Here is a 19,378-nt window from a genome sequence, read left to right on the forward strand (position 1 = left end):
CTCGATGCTGTGCCCCTGTCCTGGCGCAACAGTGAGCAAGTGGGGCTGCGTTTGAGGATTGACCCACCCGTTTTTTTTCTGTAGCCTGGCTTCCTGACAGTGTCTCTGCTTTCTGACAAACAGAAGGGAGAGTGGGTAAGGAATACTATAACTGAATCCTGAACCAGAAGTGGCCACAATATTACAAAGTTTGCCCTGGCTGGTGTAGCTCAGTGGATTCAGCACAGGCCTGTGAACCAAAGGGTCACCTGTTCGATTCCCAGTCAGGGCACATGCCTGGGTTGTGGGCCAGGCCCCCAGTTGGGGGCGCTCAAGAGACAACCACACATTGATGTTCTCTCCCTCTCTTTAAACAAAAATAAATAAATATTACAAAGTTTGTGTTGGGGAATAATAGAAATTTTTTTAAATGAAAGGTCAATTCGGATTTTTTAAAAGATTTTATTTATTTATTTTTAGAGAGGGAAGGGGGAGAGAGAGAGAGAAACATCAATGTGTGGTTGCTGGGAGCTGTGGCCTGCAACCCAGGCATGTGCCCTGACTGGGAATCGAACCTGCAATGCTTTGGTTCGCAGTCTGTGTTCAATCCACTGAGCTACGCCAGCCAGGGCAAATAATAGAAATTTGAGTATGTAAAGAGTTCAGACTTTAAGGAATTAGAGTAGCAGGTGGATTAGGCAAGAGAAGGGAATGAAGCCGTTCAGTAGCCACAGCGTGCGCACATCACTGGTGCTAACACCCATCAAAACAAAAAGTGAGCAGGCGAGCCGGGACAGTCAGAGAAAAAGGAAGCTGTCGGGCCAGTACCTTACTGTAATACAGAGAAAAAATGGTGATAGACTCTTACTATATCCTTCGTGATGGAAGAATAGTACAACAAAGGCTTGTTTTGGAGAAAGATGAGTCCAGTTGTACATCTCTTGGATTTGAGATGGACCTGATACTCAGAGCACTTTTGGTCTGAAAGTGCAGATAAAGGATGATCTGCCCTGGCTGGCGTAGCTCAGTGGATTGAGTGCGGGCTGCTAACCAAAGTGTCGCAGGTTCGATTCCCAGTCAGGGTACATGCCTGGGTTGCAGGCCATGACCCCCAGCAACCACACATTGTTGTTTCTCTCTCTCTGTCCTTCCCTTCCCTCTCTAAAAATAAATAAATAAAATATCCTTTTTAAAAAGGATGATCTGCAGAGGTTTTATTTATAGTCATCAGTAGATGAGCTCCTTGGGAATGAGATGTAGCAGGAGCAGTCTGTGTTGCTGTTGAAACTAGGGAAGCCATTGGAAATGTCTTCCCATTGATTGTTTTTAGAATTCCTTAAAAGAACAGTACTTTTATTAACTACTTTCTTGAAGTGTTGTTTATAGCAAATATTTAATTTATTCTAAGACCTCTGCTTTTTACCAAAAATTATTTAAGATAGGTGCCTTAATTTTTGTTTCTACATATTTTAATAGATTTAATGTGGACCATTATAAAAATAGAAAGTATTACAAACATAATCCTCAATGTGTGGACTTATGTCAAATATATTTAAAACCTAGTGTACATGGAAAAATAAACCTATTTAAAAGTGTAAGCTTATATACTTTTTATAGGCATATCAGCCTACATTTTTAAACAGGTTCATTTTTACTTAAAAGTTTTATGTATTGCTTCTTTGATAAAAGAAAGTTTGGAGTGGTACATGTAATTTTGAAATTACATAGCATTTATTCTTGGAAGTGGCATTATAAATGGTATATATTTTACTTTATTTTATTAGGCAGTCATTTATTTTATTTTCTGTGTGCAAGTATCTTTACATTCAATAAAAATTTTGTTAAGTAATGGACTGGGTGTCCCCTTTAACCTGGACCAATACCTGAGGGACCACATGGGCCTCCAGTACCATCCATTCTACCATTTTCTCGGTGTCGAGAACTCAGTACTCTCTTTTGGGGTTTGCAAAACAGTATTTCCTCTTTTTTCTTGCCGCTTTTGTAAAAACACTTATCTTTCTTCCCTTTGTAATTTTGAGGATATTTTTGTCCCCATGTGGTTTTTTATTGGACCAACTAAAGATTATTTTTTTCTACCAGCCAGGCCAATTTTAACCTAAAATGTGGAGGAACCATTTAGGATGATCTCACCACAGGTACTGGCATCGTTGTGCATACTTGTGTTAGTACAGTTGCCTTCCCAGGCCTCTGAACTTGGGGTGCCCTGGTGTGAGGTGCATGGGACTTGACCTGGGAGACACCCCATGTTTTAAGATGCAGGGGGCAGAGAAGTCGGCGGCTTCCAGAATTATAAAAGGAGATGTTTTGAAATCAAGGTGTTGCTGTGTCAATGTTCCATTTCTCAAAGAGGCAACTCCAGTAGCTCCAGACTGAATAGAGCAGAAATTTTATTATTTCGTAATAATGAGTACTGACTCTCCCAAGCAGTGGCGGGGCAAACCCACTCGGTAAGTGGATACGGCCGGGTTTCGTTTCTGTGTAATGGAACCTAGCCGCTGGAACAGATGGGGCCGATGGGGTGTCGCCGGGGGAGACCACAGCGAGGGAGCGGGCTGAGCCTCGTTCCCTCCGCAGAGCCTGCGGAGCAAGCCCGGCGCGGTCTCAGGGAACACGCGGTGCTGGAAGCCCGGAGCCGCGGGTGACCATATGGTCTGAGGTCGTAACGGCCGGATCAGACAGGGTGCGCACTGGAAAAAGGGGGGAGTAAGGTGGACTAGGGACAGTGGGTGATGCGGTTTAGACAGCCTTGAAAGCTAGGTGGAGGAGGACAGGTTCAATGTCATAGGGATACACAGCGGCTGCATCCGGGCCTGGGTTCCCCCCTCTCCCCCGCAGACGCCGGCGTGCGCGCTGACGTGCACACACGCAGGCCCTTCTTCGGCCAAAGGCTTGGAATTCATTTAATCATCTGACCTGGCTCACCCTGCTTTTATAGACTCTGTTGTTGCATGCTGCATACATCATGTCTTGAATGTCTATTCATTTCTTTTAGTTCTAGAACTTGGTTGTCATATTCTAGAAAGCAGTAACTATTGCCAAACCACTCAGTGAAAACCCTTTATATGGCTCTGTTAGATCCTCTAAGGTTCCGCACGGCTGGTTTCATGGGCGTGGGGCCTTCCGTGTGGCCCTGGACCTCCTGCTCAGAAGGAACCCACACTTGCTTTAATGCTCTGCTGTCGCCATCCTGAAGTTTTGATAATTTGTGGACGAGGTCCCTCACATTTTCATTCTGCGCTGGCCTCGGCAAAGTATGTAGCCAGTTTTACCAACAAGTACTTACTCATTGTCAGTCCTGAACTGAAGGGCATAGAGGTCTCGTTTGAAGGGGAAAACCTAATGTTAGCAGCTCAGTAGAAAACCATGATGTGCTCGTGTACTGGTTGAGAGAAATGACTTTGCAGTTGGGAGCGCCTGGCCTGGCCCAGCTCTGGCCCAGCTGGTGCCAGGAGACCCTAGTGTGTGCCCTCGCCTCTGTAAGACTCAGTCTCCTCACTCACGAACCGAATGCAGCGATAGTACTTTCACCGAGACGTGTGTGCAAGAATGTTCTTAACAGGATGATCTGTGAAGGCCCCAGGCTGAAAACAGTCGCATGTCTGTCTGTATGGGATACTGTACGGCAAGGAGCATGAATGAGCCACAACTGCTGGCAACAACTTGGGTGAGACCGACACAAGACTGAGGAAAGGCAAGCAGGCGTAGAAGGAATATAATCCCATTTGCATAGAGTCAAACAGCCAGGTCAACGTGCGCTGTGAACACGGTGTTGAGTATTGTTGGGCGGGGGAGGTAGTGACCGGAAGGGGACAGAAGAGCTCCTGGGGTCCTCGTGACGGGTTTCCTGAAGTGACAGCCACGTTCACTTCGTCACGTCCTGCAAGTGAACAAACGTGCACTTGCAGGTTCTGTGCGCGTTCCCGCGTGTATTGTTATCTTCCATAAAATCCACGTTAAGGAAACCGTCTAGGCTGGCCAGGTGGCTCAGCACCACCCCTACACCCAAAGGTTGCGGGTTCCGTCCCAGTTGGGGCGCATCTGGGAGGCAACCGACCAATGTTTCTCTTTCTTTCTCCCTTCCTCTCTTTCTAAAATCAATAAAAACAATATCCTCAGGTGAGGATTTAAAAAACGGTCTAAAAAAATAATGAGAGAAATAGTCTTGCTGCACAATTCCTACAAAAATTAAAGAAACAGCTGCGGAATCCTTGACAGACTACAGGTTTAAATACTTCCATTAAATGGTGGTAAACTGTTACAGAATAATTAGGGGTACAGTTGTCACAGATATCTTGATGGTCCAGTTTTTCCTTTTTAATGGTCTTTTTTAAGACTTTGCATGCCTATTTTTTTTTTAAAGATTTATTTCTTTTGCCCTGGCTGGTGTAGCTCAGTGGATTGAGCGCGGGCTGCGAACCAGAGTATCACGGGTTCGATTCCCAGTCAGGGTACATGCCTGGGTTGCAGGCCACGGCCCCCAGCAGCCACACATTAATGTTTCTCTCTCTCTCTCTTTCTCCCTCCCTTCCCCTCTCTGAAAATAAATAAAATCTTAAAGAAAAAGATTTATTTCTTTTTAGAGAGAGGGGAAAAGAGGGAGGAGATGGGGAGAAACACTGAAGTGAGAGGGAAACACTGTTCTCTGCTGAGACTGTGCCAGACTGCGGCCTGCTCTCCTACGATATCGCTTTCAGGAACTGTCATCCACATTTACTGGTTTGAAAACTATACTTACAGCTGCCCTTTTATCCCTTGGAGCACTATTTTTTAATTTGTGCTTTCTTTTGGTCTGGAAGATGTTTTGTTGGTTTGTGTACTTAACATATTTTTTATTTTGTTTTAGGTGACTATGAAAGGCTTGTATTTTCAACAGAATTCTCCGAATGAAGACATCACGTTTGTATTTCAGGAAAGGGTAAGAAAAATTGTTTAATCGTTAAACAAAACAAGAAAGCTGTATTTACTCAGGTTTATGTGGTCTGCTAGCGGAACTTGAGTGAAACGCCGCAGAGTCCTTTCCTTTGACCGGTTGTGACGGCAACTGTGATGGCGGCTGTGACAGCGGCTGTGACGGCAGGTGTGACAGTGGCGGCCCCTACTGCAGCACTGCTGCTACGCTTTTAAAAGAGTTGCTACAAAAGGGTTTTTAGTTCCCTGGGATATTGGCATAAAAAAATACCAGGAATACAGAACAACCTTAATAATCGTATTCGTTGCAAAATTAACTTATTCAGCATACCACAATAAAGTGACTTTCCAGACTGTTGCACTATTTCAGAAAATGCAGTTTCTCCAGAGCTGAAATGAGAGGTGGAGAAGCATTGTTTCCCACACTAATTTCTGAGCTTTGCGGAGCTGCCTTATTCACCGAGCTATAAGTGGTTTCTAGTTGATTTCCACTGTAAGTGTAGATGGTAGAATTTTCACGGGTTAGTGGTTGTTTGAAAGGCCTGTGGCAAGCCAAAATCATGCCAGCGGTGGGAGCCAGGCTGTCTGAGATTCAGACTCCTCCCCTAAATGATTGCGGACTTAGTGGAAGATAACAGAAAAATGGGGTTGTGCTCATAATCCAGAGACTCCTGCTGTGCTATGAAATCCACAGCTGTGACATCCAAGTAGTACTTACTTTTCACCCCTGAAGTTAGCTCTAAGATATAGGGCCTATTTCATTTTGTTTAATTATGTATGAAAATTTTCACAGCATAAAGACATGGTCTCAAAGGAATGTGTCATTTTTTTTTTTTCATTTGCTCTAGGAAAATCTCCCTGTTACAGAGGAGAACTATGTGAAGCTCCAGGTTAAAGCGTGTGCTCTGAGCCACATAAATACGAAGGTACTGCTGTTTTTATTCTGCCCGAAAGTCAGATGAGAGTTTTGTAGTATATTTAGTGTACAAGTATATTATGATAACTAACTTCTGAGTGCCGAGAAATGTATTATCATCCTTAGAAAAATGGAATTGCTAGGAAAAAAGATTAATGTGAGTTTGTATATTTTGATATTAAACTAGTAGTCTAATTGAAGTTATAGTTGTATATTATTATGTAAAAATATCTTACAAACTCCTTTACATTGTGAAAGGCTGATGATTTATAATTACTAAGGCCTATAAGCAAGAAAGAAAATACTATTACAAACACAGTAAAAATATAAAAATCTAACCAACGAATTTTTTAACTGTTTCATAGACATTTCTAGCTAGCATCTTTAGGTAGAGTTCCTATGCTCCTTGTCCTTTCTCTCTGTCTCTCTGTCACACACCCCCGCCCCCCCCACCTCACACTGCCCCAGGCATCTGCTATCATTGGCTAGGAAATAAGTGGAATGTTCTCCAGTGACAAGCTGGGGGTGAATGTGCTGTGATAAATGTAGCAGGCGCGTGCACTTAGTTTTGTAAGAACCAATAACATGGTTTTATTGGACACTTAAGTCCTTGGATTATAAAGTCACCATAACTTCTGGGAATCAAAATAAAGAATTTCCGCCATAAAGTCCCATTAGAGAACATACAGAACAGAGTTCTAGGCTTCCAAGGGGCAACTCCGCAAGGCGGGCGCGCCCTGAGAAGTGGACGGGTAAGACGCCCTTCGCCAGGAATAGTGGCCCTACTCCCTGTCACCAGGGTTCCGGGCTCAGCCCTGCCACGGCGTTCTTTTTAAAACTATGAAAAATGCATTAAAATCCCAGTCTGGGAAAAATAAAGAGACAAACAGGCTTCTGTCACAACCTCTACTTAGCTTTGCTGGGTATACTGGAGGCCCCAGATGGTGCAAGAAGCTAGAAAAAGAAATAAAAGGTACAGCAGTTGGAAAAGAAAGAGAAAACAGTCCCAGTGTGGGAATCATCTCATGTCTATTAGAAAAAAATCATAGAGTAGAATCAGTTCAACGAAACGTCGCACACCCGTTACACACGACAGTCGTGACAACTGGTGACGTAGGGAAATGCCCGCGGGACGCGAAGGAGGCCTGGCCCAGCGGGCACGCGGGGCGCGAGGGGGGGCACCCGGCGCACCCGTCGGGACGCCGTCCCAGCGACAGCGCACGCTCCGCGGGGCCAGAGAGAGCTCCCTGGCAACCAAGTAGCTACAGAGCTAAATACTGAAAGACGAAAAGAATATACAAGGGAATCATTTCCGTTTTTTCCGCTTCCTGTTCCCAAAACACTGTGATACCTACAGCTGTGTTCCGTGGCTCTGGTATTATTATAAAAGCATGAATTTGAGATTACATGGCAACTTTCCTCTGTATACCCATCACCTCCCCCCGCGAGCTTCTTGACCCAGGACTTGCGAGGAACACTCAGCTGACTTTAAAGGGCGAGAGAATCGGGAGCCTCTGGTTCTCATTAGCCATGTTCCCCTTACTCATCAGCGCTGTCCCCAGACCCCCCGCGCCCCACCCAAAGGAGTCGCCTGGCAAATTTGGGCCGTAATTTCCCTTCGTGTTTGGCAGAGTAAAGGCACTAAACAGAGTGTGTTCACGGTGATGGGGATCATCACCCTCACACTCGAATCCTATGAATCAATTAGTTCTTCAGCAGGCTCTCCGCTTCTCACTCGGTAGGGAAACTTCCGTTGTCTTTATTCCAAAACTGAATCCTGCTTGCGTTTTTTGTGGTTTCACTTTTTCTCTCGCTTTCTTCTTGTATGAGAAGCCAGGATTTATTTTTGACAGTAAACAGCTCTTGTCATGGTTTAGCTCCTGGCAGAAATGAAGATGGAGAAAGAGTTCTTTCCCGTTGGAAGAGAAATTGCTGGAATTGTGTTGGAGGGTAAGTTTTCAGCTGTACACAGCTGCACATACTTTACGTGGCAGCTCCCTGGGTCCTGGCACGTGAAATCACACACACTTCTTCAAATGCAAAGTTTAATGATACAAAAATGTTTTCCTTTTTTAAATTAAAAAGAAAACTAGAACTTAATGGGTGTTTTATAATTAAAGAGCTTATTATACTTCAGTAAGTGTTTGGGGATTATGTATCTAAAGCTGTGAGTAATCACATTGAACAGAATGAATCAATGTTGAGCCTTTTTATCATGTTTACAAAATAGCATAAATTACTTTTGTAAGTTGACTTTAGGGTGAAATTTAGGTAATAGTAATTACATTCACATTAAAACTTTTACTTATTTAGAGAGAGGGGGAGGGCGGGAGGAATATCGATTGGTTGCCTCCCATGCACTCCCCGACCAGGAACTGGGCCCACGACCCAGGCCTGTGCCCTGAGCAGGAATCAAACCGGTGACCTTTCACCTCACAGGATGATGCTCAGTGCTGGTCAGGGCTCACGTTACATTTTAAAGTTTAAGTAAAATCGAGCATTTAAAAGTTAAGCAGTTTGCTCATCTAAAAATGGGTTCTGGGGAGAAATAACCTTTATGTAAGATTTTATGATTGCCTTCAATTTAAAAAAAATTGTTTTGTTTAGTAAGTAATGGTGTGAACATGCAGGACAGTAAGCTGATTACTTGAAATAGTGATTTGTTTCTAACTAGCCATATTCACTGCTAGTAGGAAGTTTGTGGTTAATGGGTATGTGGTTGCTCTTTCTGCACACGTGAGTGAGTGTGTAATATAATGGGTCAGAGACTCTTTGAGTTTTGCCTATAATTCTAACCCACAATATATTTGATACTTTCTCAATGTAATCTTCTAACACATTTATGATAATAAATTATCATTTCATGGCCCCTCCTTTCTTCTACTCATAATGTAGGAAAATGAAAGTGAGAATTAGAATAGCCAGAAGATGAGTAACCATTTATGTACTCATTTATTCCATATTTAATGAGCGCTCGCTAAGTGCTTGGTACGTGAAGATAAATAAGATAAACTCCCTGCCCTCGAAGTAGTCACAGTCCGGGAAAAGGCGGGTCCACGCCGGGGCGGCCTCCTGAGAGCGCTCTGAGGCCGCAGCGGCCCAGGGACCAGGAGCGGGGCGGCGTCCTGGAGTCGGCGGGGAATGTGGGCCCAGAAGGAGGGGACTCACTCAGCCAGAGCGTGTCGGGGCAAAGGCACAGCAGCCAGTGAAGAGGCGTGTGTGAGAATTAAACAGTACAGGGGGTTGCAGAGTTTGGTGGTGCAGGGAAGACCTGTGGCACAGAGAAACATTTCGTCCAGAAAATTCTCCTTCAAACATAAAATAGAAGATCAGGGACCAAATATTTTAGGAATGATACAAACACTGATTCCTCTCCCTGCCGCCCACAGACAGTGAGACAGGTGGGTAGGCCCGGGCCAGACCGGAGAGGAGCCGCCCCCGCCCCCCGGGGTCTTCGGGGAGGCGGTTGGAGCAGCCAGGGGAAGGGCAGAAGACTGGGGGCAAGCCAGGCGGTAGGTAGGAGGACCCCTGGGGCTGGAGACCAATAGCCAAAAGGCTACAGAGCCCGTAACCTAGGCAGCGGTGGCTGAGGCGCAGAAGACGGATGTATGCAAGAAACATTGAGGAAGTAAAGTCAGCGGGGCTTAATGATTAACTGGAACTGGGGCGTTGAGAGCACGTGAGAGCCGGGAGTGACTTACAGGATGCCGGCTAAGGTATGAGTTGGTGCCACCAACTGATAAGGGGAGAGGATTGTGATTAGGAGGAAGACGGGGAGTTTAGACTCAAGTTGGCTGAGCTCCAGGCCCATCCGTGATACACGGGGCGGGGGGGGGGGGGGCGGGGCGGGGCGTCTAGGAAGCGGCGCGGTGAGCTGAAGCCCGCAGGGCTGTGAGAGACCTGTGCTGGGAGTGTGTGCGTCCGAGGGCTGTCAGCGTGCAGGTTGTGTGTGAAGCGATGGGGTTGATGAACTCACCCGGGGGCAGCGGAAGTGGAGACACACAGGCATGGCCCGGAGCCCTGGGCAGGCACCGTCGGAGGGGCGGTGGGAAGGAGCGAGAAGGAAGCCAAGACCCAAGGGTTGGAGTGATCCCAGGAGGAGGAGGAGGAGGGCCGGGAGCAGGAGGAACGGGGAAGGTGCGGTGATCCGCAGTCCCCGCCACTGGAGGGCGCTGGCTCGGGAGGGACCCGGAGAAGCAGACGGGACCTGGCGCGAGGCCCTCGTCGGGGGGCAGATTTGGGCTCCGGGGCTGCCGCGATGCCCGGCCAGCCGGGTCCACCCAGGTGTCCGGCGTCCGCCTGCCTTCACGGCCTCCGCTGTTTGCCCACGGGTCCAGCTGGGGGCAGGGCACCACCTTGGGTACCCCGTGAGGTAAAAAGGGACGGCACACTAAAATGCCGGACGTAGGGGGCACTCAGGGGCGTTCGGTGTTCCCCCCTGCCCCTTTCCTCCTGTAACGATCAGAACAAAAATATTCCGAAGAATTGACTGTCGGTGGAGGGTGTTTCTCCACATGAACAGAGAAAATGTAGCTGTCGTTTCTATGTAGTTTCGAAAGATTTCTGGGCACCAGTCTGCATTTATTTCCATAATTCCAAAGCAGAGGAAGTTTGTATGTGACTTTTACCAGAATTTCCCTTTGTGTGTCTTAAGATTCTGATACAAAGCTGAGCCGCACGAAGGGTGGGGAGCAGCGTAGCCGTAGGAGCTGGGGGGTGAACTGTTTTCCTCCATTCCTTCGCCCCTGGCTGAGCAGAGACGCGGCTTTCTCTGTGCTGCCAACAGGCCCGCGGCCGGGGTTGCAGGACATCCCGCAGAGGGCCCGCGTCTGCACTGTGCTGTGCAGCAGCCCTGGCAGACCCTCAAGGCGTCCCACAAGTTCCTGGCCTTTTCTCCGAGTTGGTGACGTCTTATAAACCCAAGGATCTTTTTATTTTAATAGTTAAGTAAGAATTGTGTTTAATAACATCGTCATACTAATTATTATTTTACTCTTCAGTTGGAAGTAAGGTGTCATTCTTTCGACCAGATGATGAAGTAGTTGGTAAGTTATCTGTTTTATTATTGTTTCTTCCTTTTTTTTCCTATACAATTATTAACGTTTGTTATGGCGTTGCTGCATACACAAGTACTTTCCTAACTGTTGGAATTGGCTCTCAAGATGTCTATTGACGAAGAGAATTGGGAGTTCGGTCTCAGTAGCAGAACACTTACAACTTTTCAGTGTCTGGCGGTGGAACAATATCAGAGCTGAGAAGTCCACCGCAGCCACGACCGTGCTCGGCCCCGCCCTCTGCCCCCAGGGCCCCAGCCTCCCCGGCCGACCCACGTGGCTCTGCAGGGGCGCCCCCGGCGTCTCCGCTGGACCTGTGCGGGACTCCCCCTTCCGCTCTTGTAGAACTCGGGGTGTGCTGGGCGCACTGCGTGTACTGTTTCTGCTAATCCATACTTAATACCACTTTGCATATATATGTGTATAGATTTATACTTAGATCCTAGACAGTCCCACAAACATATGGAGTCTTACCATTTCTTTGTAGAAAATGTTCATAAATAGATATTCATAGAAACATAGAAAATGTTTAACTTTATGGCGTGCTTGAGGCCGTTAAGAATACATCCATAGGAATGTTTCTGTTAGCTTCTTAACGATACTGCCTTTGACTCGTGTATTTTCTGGAAGAATTTTCTTTCTGTCTTAGCCTTTTTTATCTGGCCAAAAGGTCAGTGACACAGTATTGCTCCTGGTGCTTCTTGTACGGGACCAAAAGGGAAGTCAGCCCAGTTAGGAGACAGTGAGACCTCACGGGGAGCGCTCCGAGGCACCGTAGGGACCAGGCTGTGGCAGGGACGACTTTCCCGAGGGGCCTCAGTGCCCACTCGGCTCTCCGAATCAGCCGTGGTCTTCGCCGTCCCTCCAGGGTAAAGGGAAAGGGAGAGAAGGAGAGACAGGGACAGCACCGGCGGCGTGGCGTTCGTGTCAGAAAACGACGTCCTCGCCCCCTCTCACGCTTCCGAAGTCCTGCTGTCCCTGCACCAGCCCTTACTGGAGCCCCCCTCAAGATTCCACTGCGCGGAACTCAGACCCCTACGTACTCCTGAGTGCTGAGCTCATTCAGGTGGGGGTGGTTTCCCTAACGTGTCCTCTTGTGACTTTCAGGAATCTTACCCCTGGACTCTGAAGACCCGGGGCTCTGCGAAGTGGTCCGCGTGCACGAGCACTACTTGGGTACGTAGTCCCGGAGCTCGGCGGGGCCTGGGCTGGTGCGCGCTGGGCGGCCGCACCGTGACCGCGCAGGGCCTGCCGAGGGCGCGCAGGGCCCTGACTGCTGGCTGCTCATGCGACCCCCCCTGGCTCGTGCCTCGGTGTCGTGGAACCCACGTGCGCAGTACAGCACGTCCACGCACACGGTGCGGAGACCGTCCGGTCTCCCTGCATGGCTCCCGGTGAGAGGTTTGAAAAGCGGTTTCTCTCCCTAAAATTATATCCCTAATTAGAATTTTTAAATTTCTTATTCTTGGTTATTAATTGAAACTGGAAAGGTTAATTTAAATTTTTTTTAAATTAAAAAATCTAGATAGTCCATGTAGAGTCTGAGACAGCAACGAATCAAGGACACTTGCCTTTGGCTTCTGTCGCTAATATCTTCTGACAAGTATTCGGTTCCACTGAAATGTTGTTTTTTAATTTTCCTTATAGTAGTCTACTTGATTATTTCAATCACAATGAATGCAAGCACACACACTTCATGGGGCCGCAGTGAAGAGCAGCTGCACTTCCTCCGGGACCAGGGGAAGCACGTTAAAACCACTTAGAAATGCCACTGTGCGTCCACAAGGGGGCGCATTTACAGAGGCTGACCGTTGCGAGGGTCGGCAAGGACGTGGACCCTTCGGACTCCCTCTGTGCCCGGAGTGTAAATTGGTACAAATGCATTAGAAGATAACTGTGCACAATCCAATACAGGTAATAATGTATACCCAGAGCTTCTAATTCTACCGGAGGGTTTGTGTCTCACGGAAACTCAACGTACAGCAGTAGATGCGCACAGGGGCTCATAATAGCTTCGTTTGTAATTGCGAACTAAAACTGGGAACAGCCCAAATGTTTCTCACCAGGAAAATGGGTAACTAAACACATTCCCAGATAGTAATTCAGTTCAGCAGGGAAAATGCATCAATAAAGTAATACAGAGATGGACGAATCTCTCAGATTCAGGGTAGGCAAAAGTAGGTTATAGTTGTTCATATGAAAAGACAGTATAATAATTAACAAATAATAATACAAGAATAAATTCAGTATTTGCATATTCACAACTGTGAATCTACTTTTTCCCCACCCTGTATCGAATGACGAAAGCAAGAATACAAACAGTGTGATACCATTTATTTCTATAAAGTTCAAAAAGAGAACAAAGTTAAGTACAGCTTATTTAAGGATATAAAGAAAACGCAGGAATGAGAGACCAGGGGAGGCCCCTGTGCGGACGGAGGTGGAGGACGCGGCCGGAGCGGAGCCCCGGCTCACGGTGGCCTGCCAGCCGCCGGCTCCTTCCTGTGCTCGGGCGCGCGGCCGTCTTTGCACCTTCTCCAGAGGCCGACAGATGCTATTTTGTTTTCTTGAACTCTTGCATTACAATTCTTCCCAAGTTTTTTCGTAAATGATAGAACCCATAATAAGACCTTGGGGGGACAGAAGGCCAGTTTGTTTGGATTTTGGACCATTAAAAACCATAAATTTATATGCATTTGCGCCCATACGAACTTGAATGGGGTAGCAAATCTTTGGCATTTCATTTCTGAAATTGTAAGTAATTTATATTTAAGTCTATGATATTTACTATATCATTAACTATAAAATTTCCAAGTAATACCATAATGTTTTATTAAAAGTTAACTTCAAAATGTAGTTTTCCAAAAATCTGAGGCCTGTGCTTACTTATACGTATTTTAAGACTAGATTTGGAGCCAAGTATGTGTCTTCCTTTAAAAGATAAAGATCAACGCTGGCTGGTGTGGCTCAGTGGATTGAGCATAGCCTGTGAACCACAGGGTCACCAGTTCAATGCCCAGTCAGGGCACATGCCTGAATTTCGGGCCAGTTCCTCAGTAGGGAGCATGTGAGAGGCAACCACACACTGATGTTTCTCTCTCTCTCTTTCTCCCTGCCTTCCCCTCTCTAAAAGTAAATAAATAAATAAGTAAAATCTTTTTTTTTAAAGAAAGAAAGATAAAGCTTGCTTTTTGATACCATGCAGTAAGTCTCTGCGCCCTTGCTGTTTTAAAATTATTCAATTTGAAAATTGAAGACCAACTCTGGACACTTTATGGGAAGTTGTACAACTTCTTTTTTCCCCTCACCTGAGGACATTTTTTCGTTGCTTTTAAAGAGAAAGGAAGGGAGGGACAAACGTCAGTGTAAGAGATCAGTTGCATCCCATATGCACCCAGACCGGGGATCAAACCCGCAACCGAGGTCAAGTGCCCTGACCAGGCGTCAAACGCACTACCTTTCAGTTCCGCGCTGACACTCAGCCACCTGAGCCACGCTGGCCAGGGCACACTGTACAGTCCTGACCCTAGAATTTCTCTGGACCCTGGTTGCGCCTGTTCTTTTGAGAACCTTGTGAAAACATGGGATCAACTAAAACCCGTAGTTTGGATTCCCGGGCTCAAATTTGGGCTAAGCCCCCTAAACTGAATTGCCATAGAAAAAAACAAACACAAAAGGCCCATTTCTGTGGGCACTGCTGAGCACTGGAGTTATGGACAGTGTCGCCAGAAGGAGACACGCAAGTGAGAAAGTCAGACGTTTTCTAGCTCTAAACTGAAGCCGAGATAAGCAGACCACACAAATGGCCTTTATTTTCCGACAAATCGAGGTGACCGTAGTCCAAAATTACACGGACACATACAGAGAACATAATTCCAGATATTACTTGAAAAAGAAAATACAGTGAAATGTCTCTTTAAAAGGAGTACGTTAAGAACGACTAGTAATTGCGTGGGACCTTCAGGCAAGACCCCGGGTGCGGTCGCCGTGTCCGTCCGTGAGCCAGGGCGCCAGACTAGGACGCGCTGAGCTCGGCTGCAGCGCCGGCATTTCGTGAAAGGGAAGGAAGTTCAGTTCGCCCCTGACGATCTGCGGGGGCAACCTGCAGCGCACCAGACTCTGTTTTCGTCCCTGGGAATTCCTTGGTGACCCCTTTAACGAGAGCTCAGCAGCACTCAGTCACCTTCCGGGAAGCCTGTTGTGTCCCCAAACAAGAACTGAGTTCCAGACAAACGCCCCCACCCCCCTCCACCAAACTGTCCTGCCGATCCTGTTAGAGCACAGTAAGGGTAGAACGTAGAATGAAGAAGTTGAGTAATTCTTCCAGCTCCTTGATGCTTTCAGTTCTAAAGCCATTCTGTCCAACATAAAAGTAATTCTGTTTCTCATTCAAAATTTGACATGCTTTTCCAGCATTGTTCTTTGGACCTAAAGTGGAAAGAACTGAAATGATCTTTCTCGGGTTCTGATTCAGTGTTGTCATCGGTCCATACACGGCTCTCTGTGTACACTTATTATTATCTTATATTCTTGCATTATTATTATAAAAACTAATATGTATTCTTCGTTCATTTTTATAACATAACACTTGCAAACCACAACACAAAAGCGTGGATCTTGATATTAAGCCACATGTAACAATGCAATTTCATAACCTTTGTGATCTTTAAGTGTAGTGGTTTTTGGTGTTTTTTTAATATTTTATTTATCTCTTTTTTTTTAGAGAAAGGGGAAGTGAGGGAGAAAGAGAGGGAGAGAAACATCCATGTGTGGTTGCTTCTCATGTACCCCCTACTGGGGACCTGGCCTGCAACCCAGGCACGTGCCCTGACTGGGAATCGAACTAGGGATCCTTTGGTTTGCAGGCCAGTGCTCAATCTGCTGAGCCACACTGGCCAGGGCTTAAATGTAGTTTTATTACTGTTAGCACTTTTTAAGGACCACCTGTTTGATTTTTTTAATAAAAATACATGTAGTCAGAACTCTGGTTATGGAACATGTTCTCCAAAAGCTCCGTGGAAGTAAATTGTATGTAAATTGAGCATATACTCTTGGGGAAGATGTGCTTTAGAGTCAGACACTCAAACTGATTAGCTACATGTCCTCAGACAAATTAATTGCAGTCATGTGCCACCTAACGATAGGGACGCATTCTGAGAAATGAGTCCTCGGGCGAGTTTGTGGCGTGTGAATGTCGTGGAAGCTCTTACACAAACCTGGATGGCACAGCCTGCTACCCGCCGGGGCCGCGCAGGCAGCCTGTTGCTCCGGAGCATGCGCAGCAGCATTGTCTGCAACTGCCCAAAGCCTGCACCGCCCGTGACTGTACAGAACAACACGAGAGCGGCTCAGGCACAAGAGCACACCGTCCAGGGGTGCAGTGAAGGCGACGTGTGTGCGGCCCCTGCAGGTGCGGCTCGGCCTGCTGCTCACAGCACACCTGTTCCATAAGCAGGACGAGCCCACTCTGAACTAACAATAAAAATGTAGCAAATCCACACACCAGGAGCAGAGATGTTTATCTTCAGTGTCCAGCACGCTGTGCCGCACGTAACTGTGTGTGCTGGCCATGCCGGAGGTTCTTCCGCACCAGCCTCGCCGCAAACAGGGGTGGGGGACGTCGGGTGTTGGGGGACGTCGGGACGGCTCCGCAGTCACGGGGCGATGGGGAGTTTCCGACTCCATCATTATATTATGGGGTTATCAGTGATCCCGCCGTCACCTGTGTGGTCCACTGTTAGGCAGCGCATGACTGTCCTGCTCAGAGTTTTCCTGTTACTGCCCTGCTGGTCTGTTTTCAACCTCTATGCTTCGATGCCCGGCTTCCCCACTAGGTGGCGCTAGGTAGTTGGTAAAAGCGGGGCTCAGTCATGCTCCATCACCTGAGTCCTTGGCATTAGAGGAAAAGCATCTGAAAGAGCTCGTAAAGACTGCGAAAAGTGTTACAGAACTGACTCTGAGTTGAGTCCGCAAGGATTTCTTGTGCCATGAAAAGATCACATTCAGTGTGCGACACAGAAACAAAACAAAAGTTAATCAAGCATGAGAGGCGCTGACGGTCAGATCGAGAGACCTCTTCAGGCCGTTGGAGGAGTTTGCACTTTGTTCCACGTGCCATTGGGCAGGCACCAGTGACTGAGGCAGGGGAGTGTGCGGGTGTCGTGTGTGTTTTTAAGAGATCATTCTGATACTTCTCTATTTTTCAAAGACACTGTTTAAAAGATTAAAAAGAAAAACCAAAAAGTTGAAAATAATATTTGTAACACGTGAACAAGCACATAATTCACTTAGAATATGTACAGAATTCCTATACTCGGTAAGAAAACACTATGGGAAAATGGAGAAAACATCTGAACAGTCGCCTCACAGAAAGAATTCCAGGTGGCCAAGAAACAGAGAGGCGCTCGGCTCCATCAGCAGTGAGGGAGAAGCAAGTCGGCATCTCAGTAAGAAACCGTCCCGCACCACTCGCTCGCTTAGTGGAACGCCACAAAACAAGGATGACGCGCCGCACGTGCAAAAACGGGTGTCTCAAAAACCATGCAGAGCACAGAGAGTAAGACACAAAAGAATGCATACAGGTGTGACTCCATTTAGGTCAAGTTCAACAACAGGCAGAACTGAATTACATTGTTTAGGGATGAAGGTTTGAATACTAAACTATGGGGGCAAATGAGAAGTTACATTACAATGGTGGTGATGTCAATTACAACTCAATTTTTTAAAAAAGGAATGGTGACGACCTCCAGGGAGAGAGACGAGGTTGTTAGGGTGAGTGGGTTGTGCGTGGGCACGAATGGAGGCGGGGAACCCTGTCACAGGAGTAAAGGCTGGCACCAGGTCCCGGAGTGGGTGGGGCAGAGGGGACTGGGCAGATCCAGGAGGCAAGACCAGCGGGACTTGCTAACGAGTTGTTCCCTGTTGTTCTTTGTGACAGTTCACAAGCCAGAAAAAGTCTCGTGGACGGAAGCCGCTGGAACCGTTCGGGACGGAGTGCGAGCCTACACAGCTCTGCATTATCTTTCTCCTCTCTCTGCGGGGAAGGCCGTGCTGATAATGGACGGAGCAAGTGTAGGTACTGATAGTTTTGTTCAGAAACAGAGCAAAGCACAGTAGTAAACTTGGGGAACAGGCATCCACTGACTAATGTAAGTTTTTGCCAGTAGCTTATTCTGGTTTTTTTTTCTTTACCAAACTTCTCTTTTGTTGAAACAAGCAGCTTTCATCCATGAGAGAGTCGAGTTAGACTCAGTGTGTTCAGTCTCTTCCCGCTGTGAGCCTGCCGGAGCATCGGAAAAGCACTGTCGCCATGCCCGCGGCACGAGGCCTGCGACGGCTCCTGCAGGCTTAAAGCTGTCCCCCAGGACTCCCGCCAGTTTCGCGTCGTGTCTCTCCCATGGACGCAAATGTGGCGTGGCATTTGTAGATGGACTGCACAATGTCACAGATGTGCTCATTTAAACATTCTACGTGCACTATCAAAAGAAATGGACACTAAGGGCAAATAGATAGAAATATAGCCTAAAAATGTTAAAGAACCTGGAGTGAATTTATGGTGTTATTTTCTTTGTGGCCGTGGATGAAAATGCTATCCTCGAAAAAAGGCAGAACCGCCCTGAGCAGCGGGCTCAGCCCGACGTGCAGCAGCAGGCCGGTGGTGCTCCCCTGAGCCCAGCCCCCCGGGCTGGCCACCGGGGACAGCACGGAGCTTGCCAGGCGCCTCGGCCCGCCAGGCATGGCAGCTGGACGCGCACACGCGCTGCCCCGTGAGCTGGGGGCGAGGTGGCGACGAGGCCCTGCCAGGCCCGAAGTTCTCACTCTGGGGCCGTGTTTTGAGCACAGCCCTGCGTCCTTGCAGTTACGTGCTCCATCCTGCTCGGTCCACCTGGGCGAGAGCGAGTGGCACCCCTTCAGAGGAAAAGTCAATCCAGTGTTTGATCCTATGAAACTTCGCCACGTTTCTTTCCTTCTTCTATCATAGTAACATTCAAAAATACAGTGAAGCAGCACTGAAGTATCACCCTTGACTCAACAACCTGTGTACTAAGGTGATGCGGCCTCTGCCCTCTGTCTGTCTGTAACCCTGCCGTGTTTCCTCCACACAGACGCTCGGAACGATCGCCATTCAGTTAGCGCTCCACCGCGGAGCCAAAGTGATCTCGACGGCCAGCAGCCCGGAGGACAAGCAGCACCTTGAGAGACTCCGGCCTCCCCTAGGTGGGCAGTGGTGCTCCACACACACTTGAAAAGAACGGTTTGAAGGTGTAGCACCTTAAGAATTGTGCTTATAAAACAAAGCACAAAATCCCAAATGAAAGTCACTTTTAAAATGCACTTAGCATCTATGCTAAGTTTACTTAAATGATACTTTTCATTAGAAATTTCGTTTTTTAAACCTTCATCTTTGAATGTCCTTTCTTCTTTGCCCCATTGTTATCAACTTAGCCACGTCTGAATTAGGCGCACTCTGAAACAGTTTGGGAAGACCTGCTGCTGCTCC

General features: G+C 47.3%; 1 protein-coding gene across 2 annotated transcripts in view; it reads left to right on the forward strand.

Moving 5' to 3' along the window:
- CRYZL1 (crystallin zeta like 1) overlaps positions 1 to 19,378 on the forward strand; it is a 31,910-nt gene that overhangs the window by 4,273 nt on the left and 8,259 nt on the right. For both annotated transcript variants that reach the window (XM_045852609.1, XM_045852608.1), the window contains exons 2-8: positions 4,844 to 4,915; positions 5,757 to 5,834; positions 7,702 to 7,774; positions 10,825 to 10,869; positions 11,986 to 12,054; positions 17,816 to 17,949; positions 18,984 to 19,095. In XM_045852609.1, coding sequence (XP_045708565.1) covers positions 4,850 to 4,915; positions 5,757 to 5,834; positions 7,702 to 7,774; positions 10,825 to 10,869; positions 11,986 to 12,054; positions 17,816 to 17,949; positions 18,984 to 19,095 — 577 coding nt within the window. In that variant the 5' untranslated portion in view covers positions 4,844 to 4,849. The remainder of the gene's footprint in view (positions 1 to 4,843; positions 4,916 to 5,756; positions 5,835 to 7,701; positions 7,775 to 10,824; positions 10,870 to 11,985; positions 12,055 to 17,815; positions 17,950 to 18,983; positions 19,096 to 19,378) is intronic.

Source organism: Phyllostomus hastatus, unplaced genomic scaffold, assembly GCF_019186645.2.
Source record: "Phyllostomus hastatus isolate PE091 unplaced genomic scaffold, TTU_PhHast_1.1 phas_contig_948, whole genome shotgun sequence".
Lineage (NCBI taxonomy): Eukaryota > Metazoa > Chordata > Mammalia > Chiroptera > Phyllostomidae > Phyllostomus > Phyllostomus hastatus.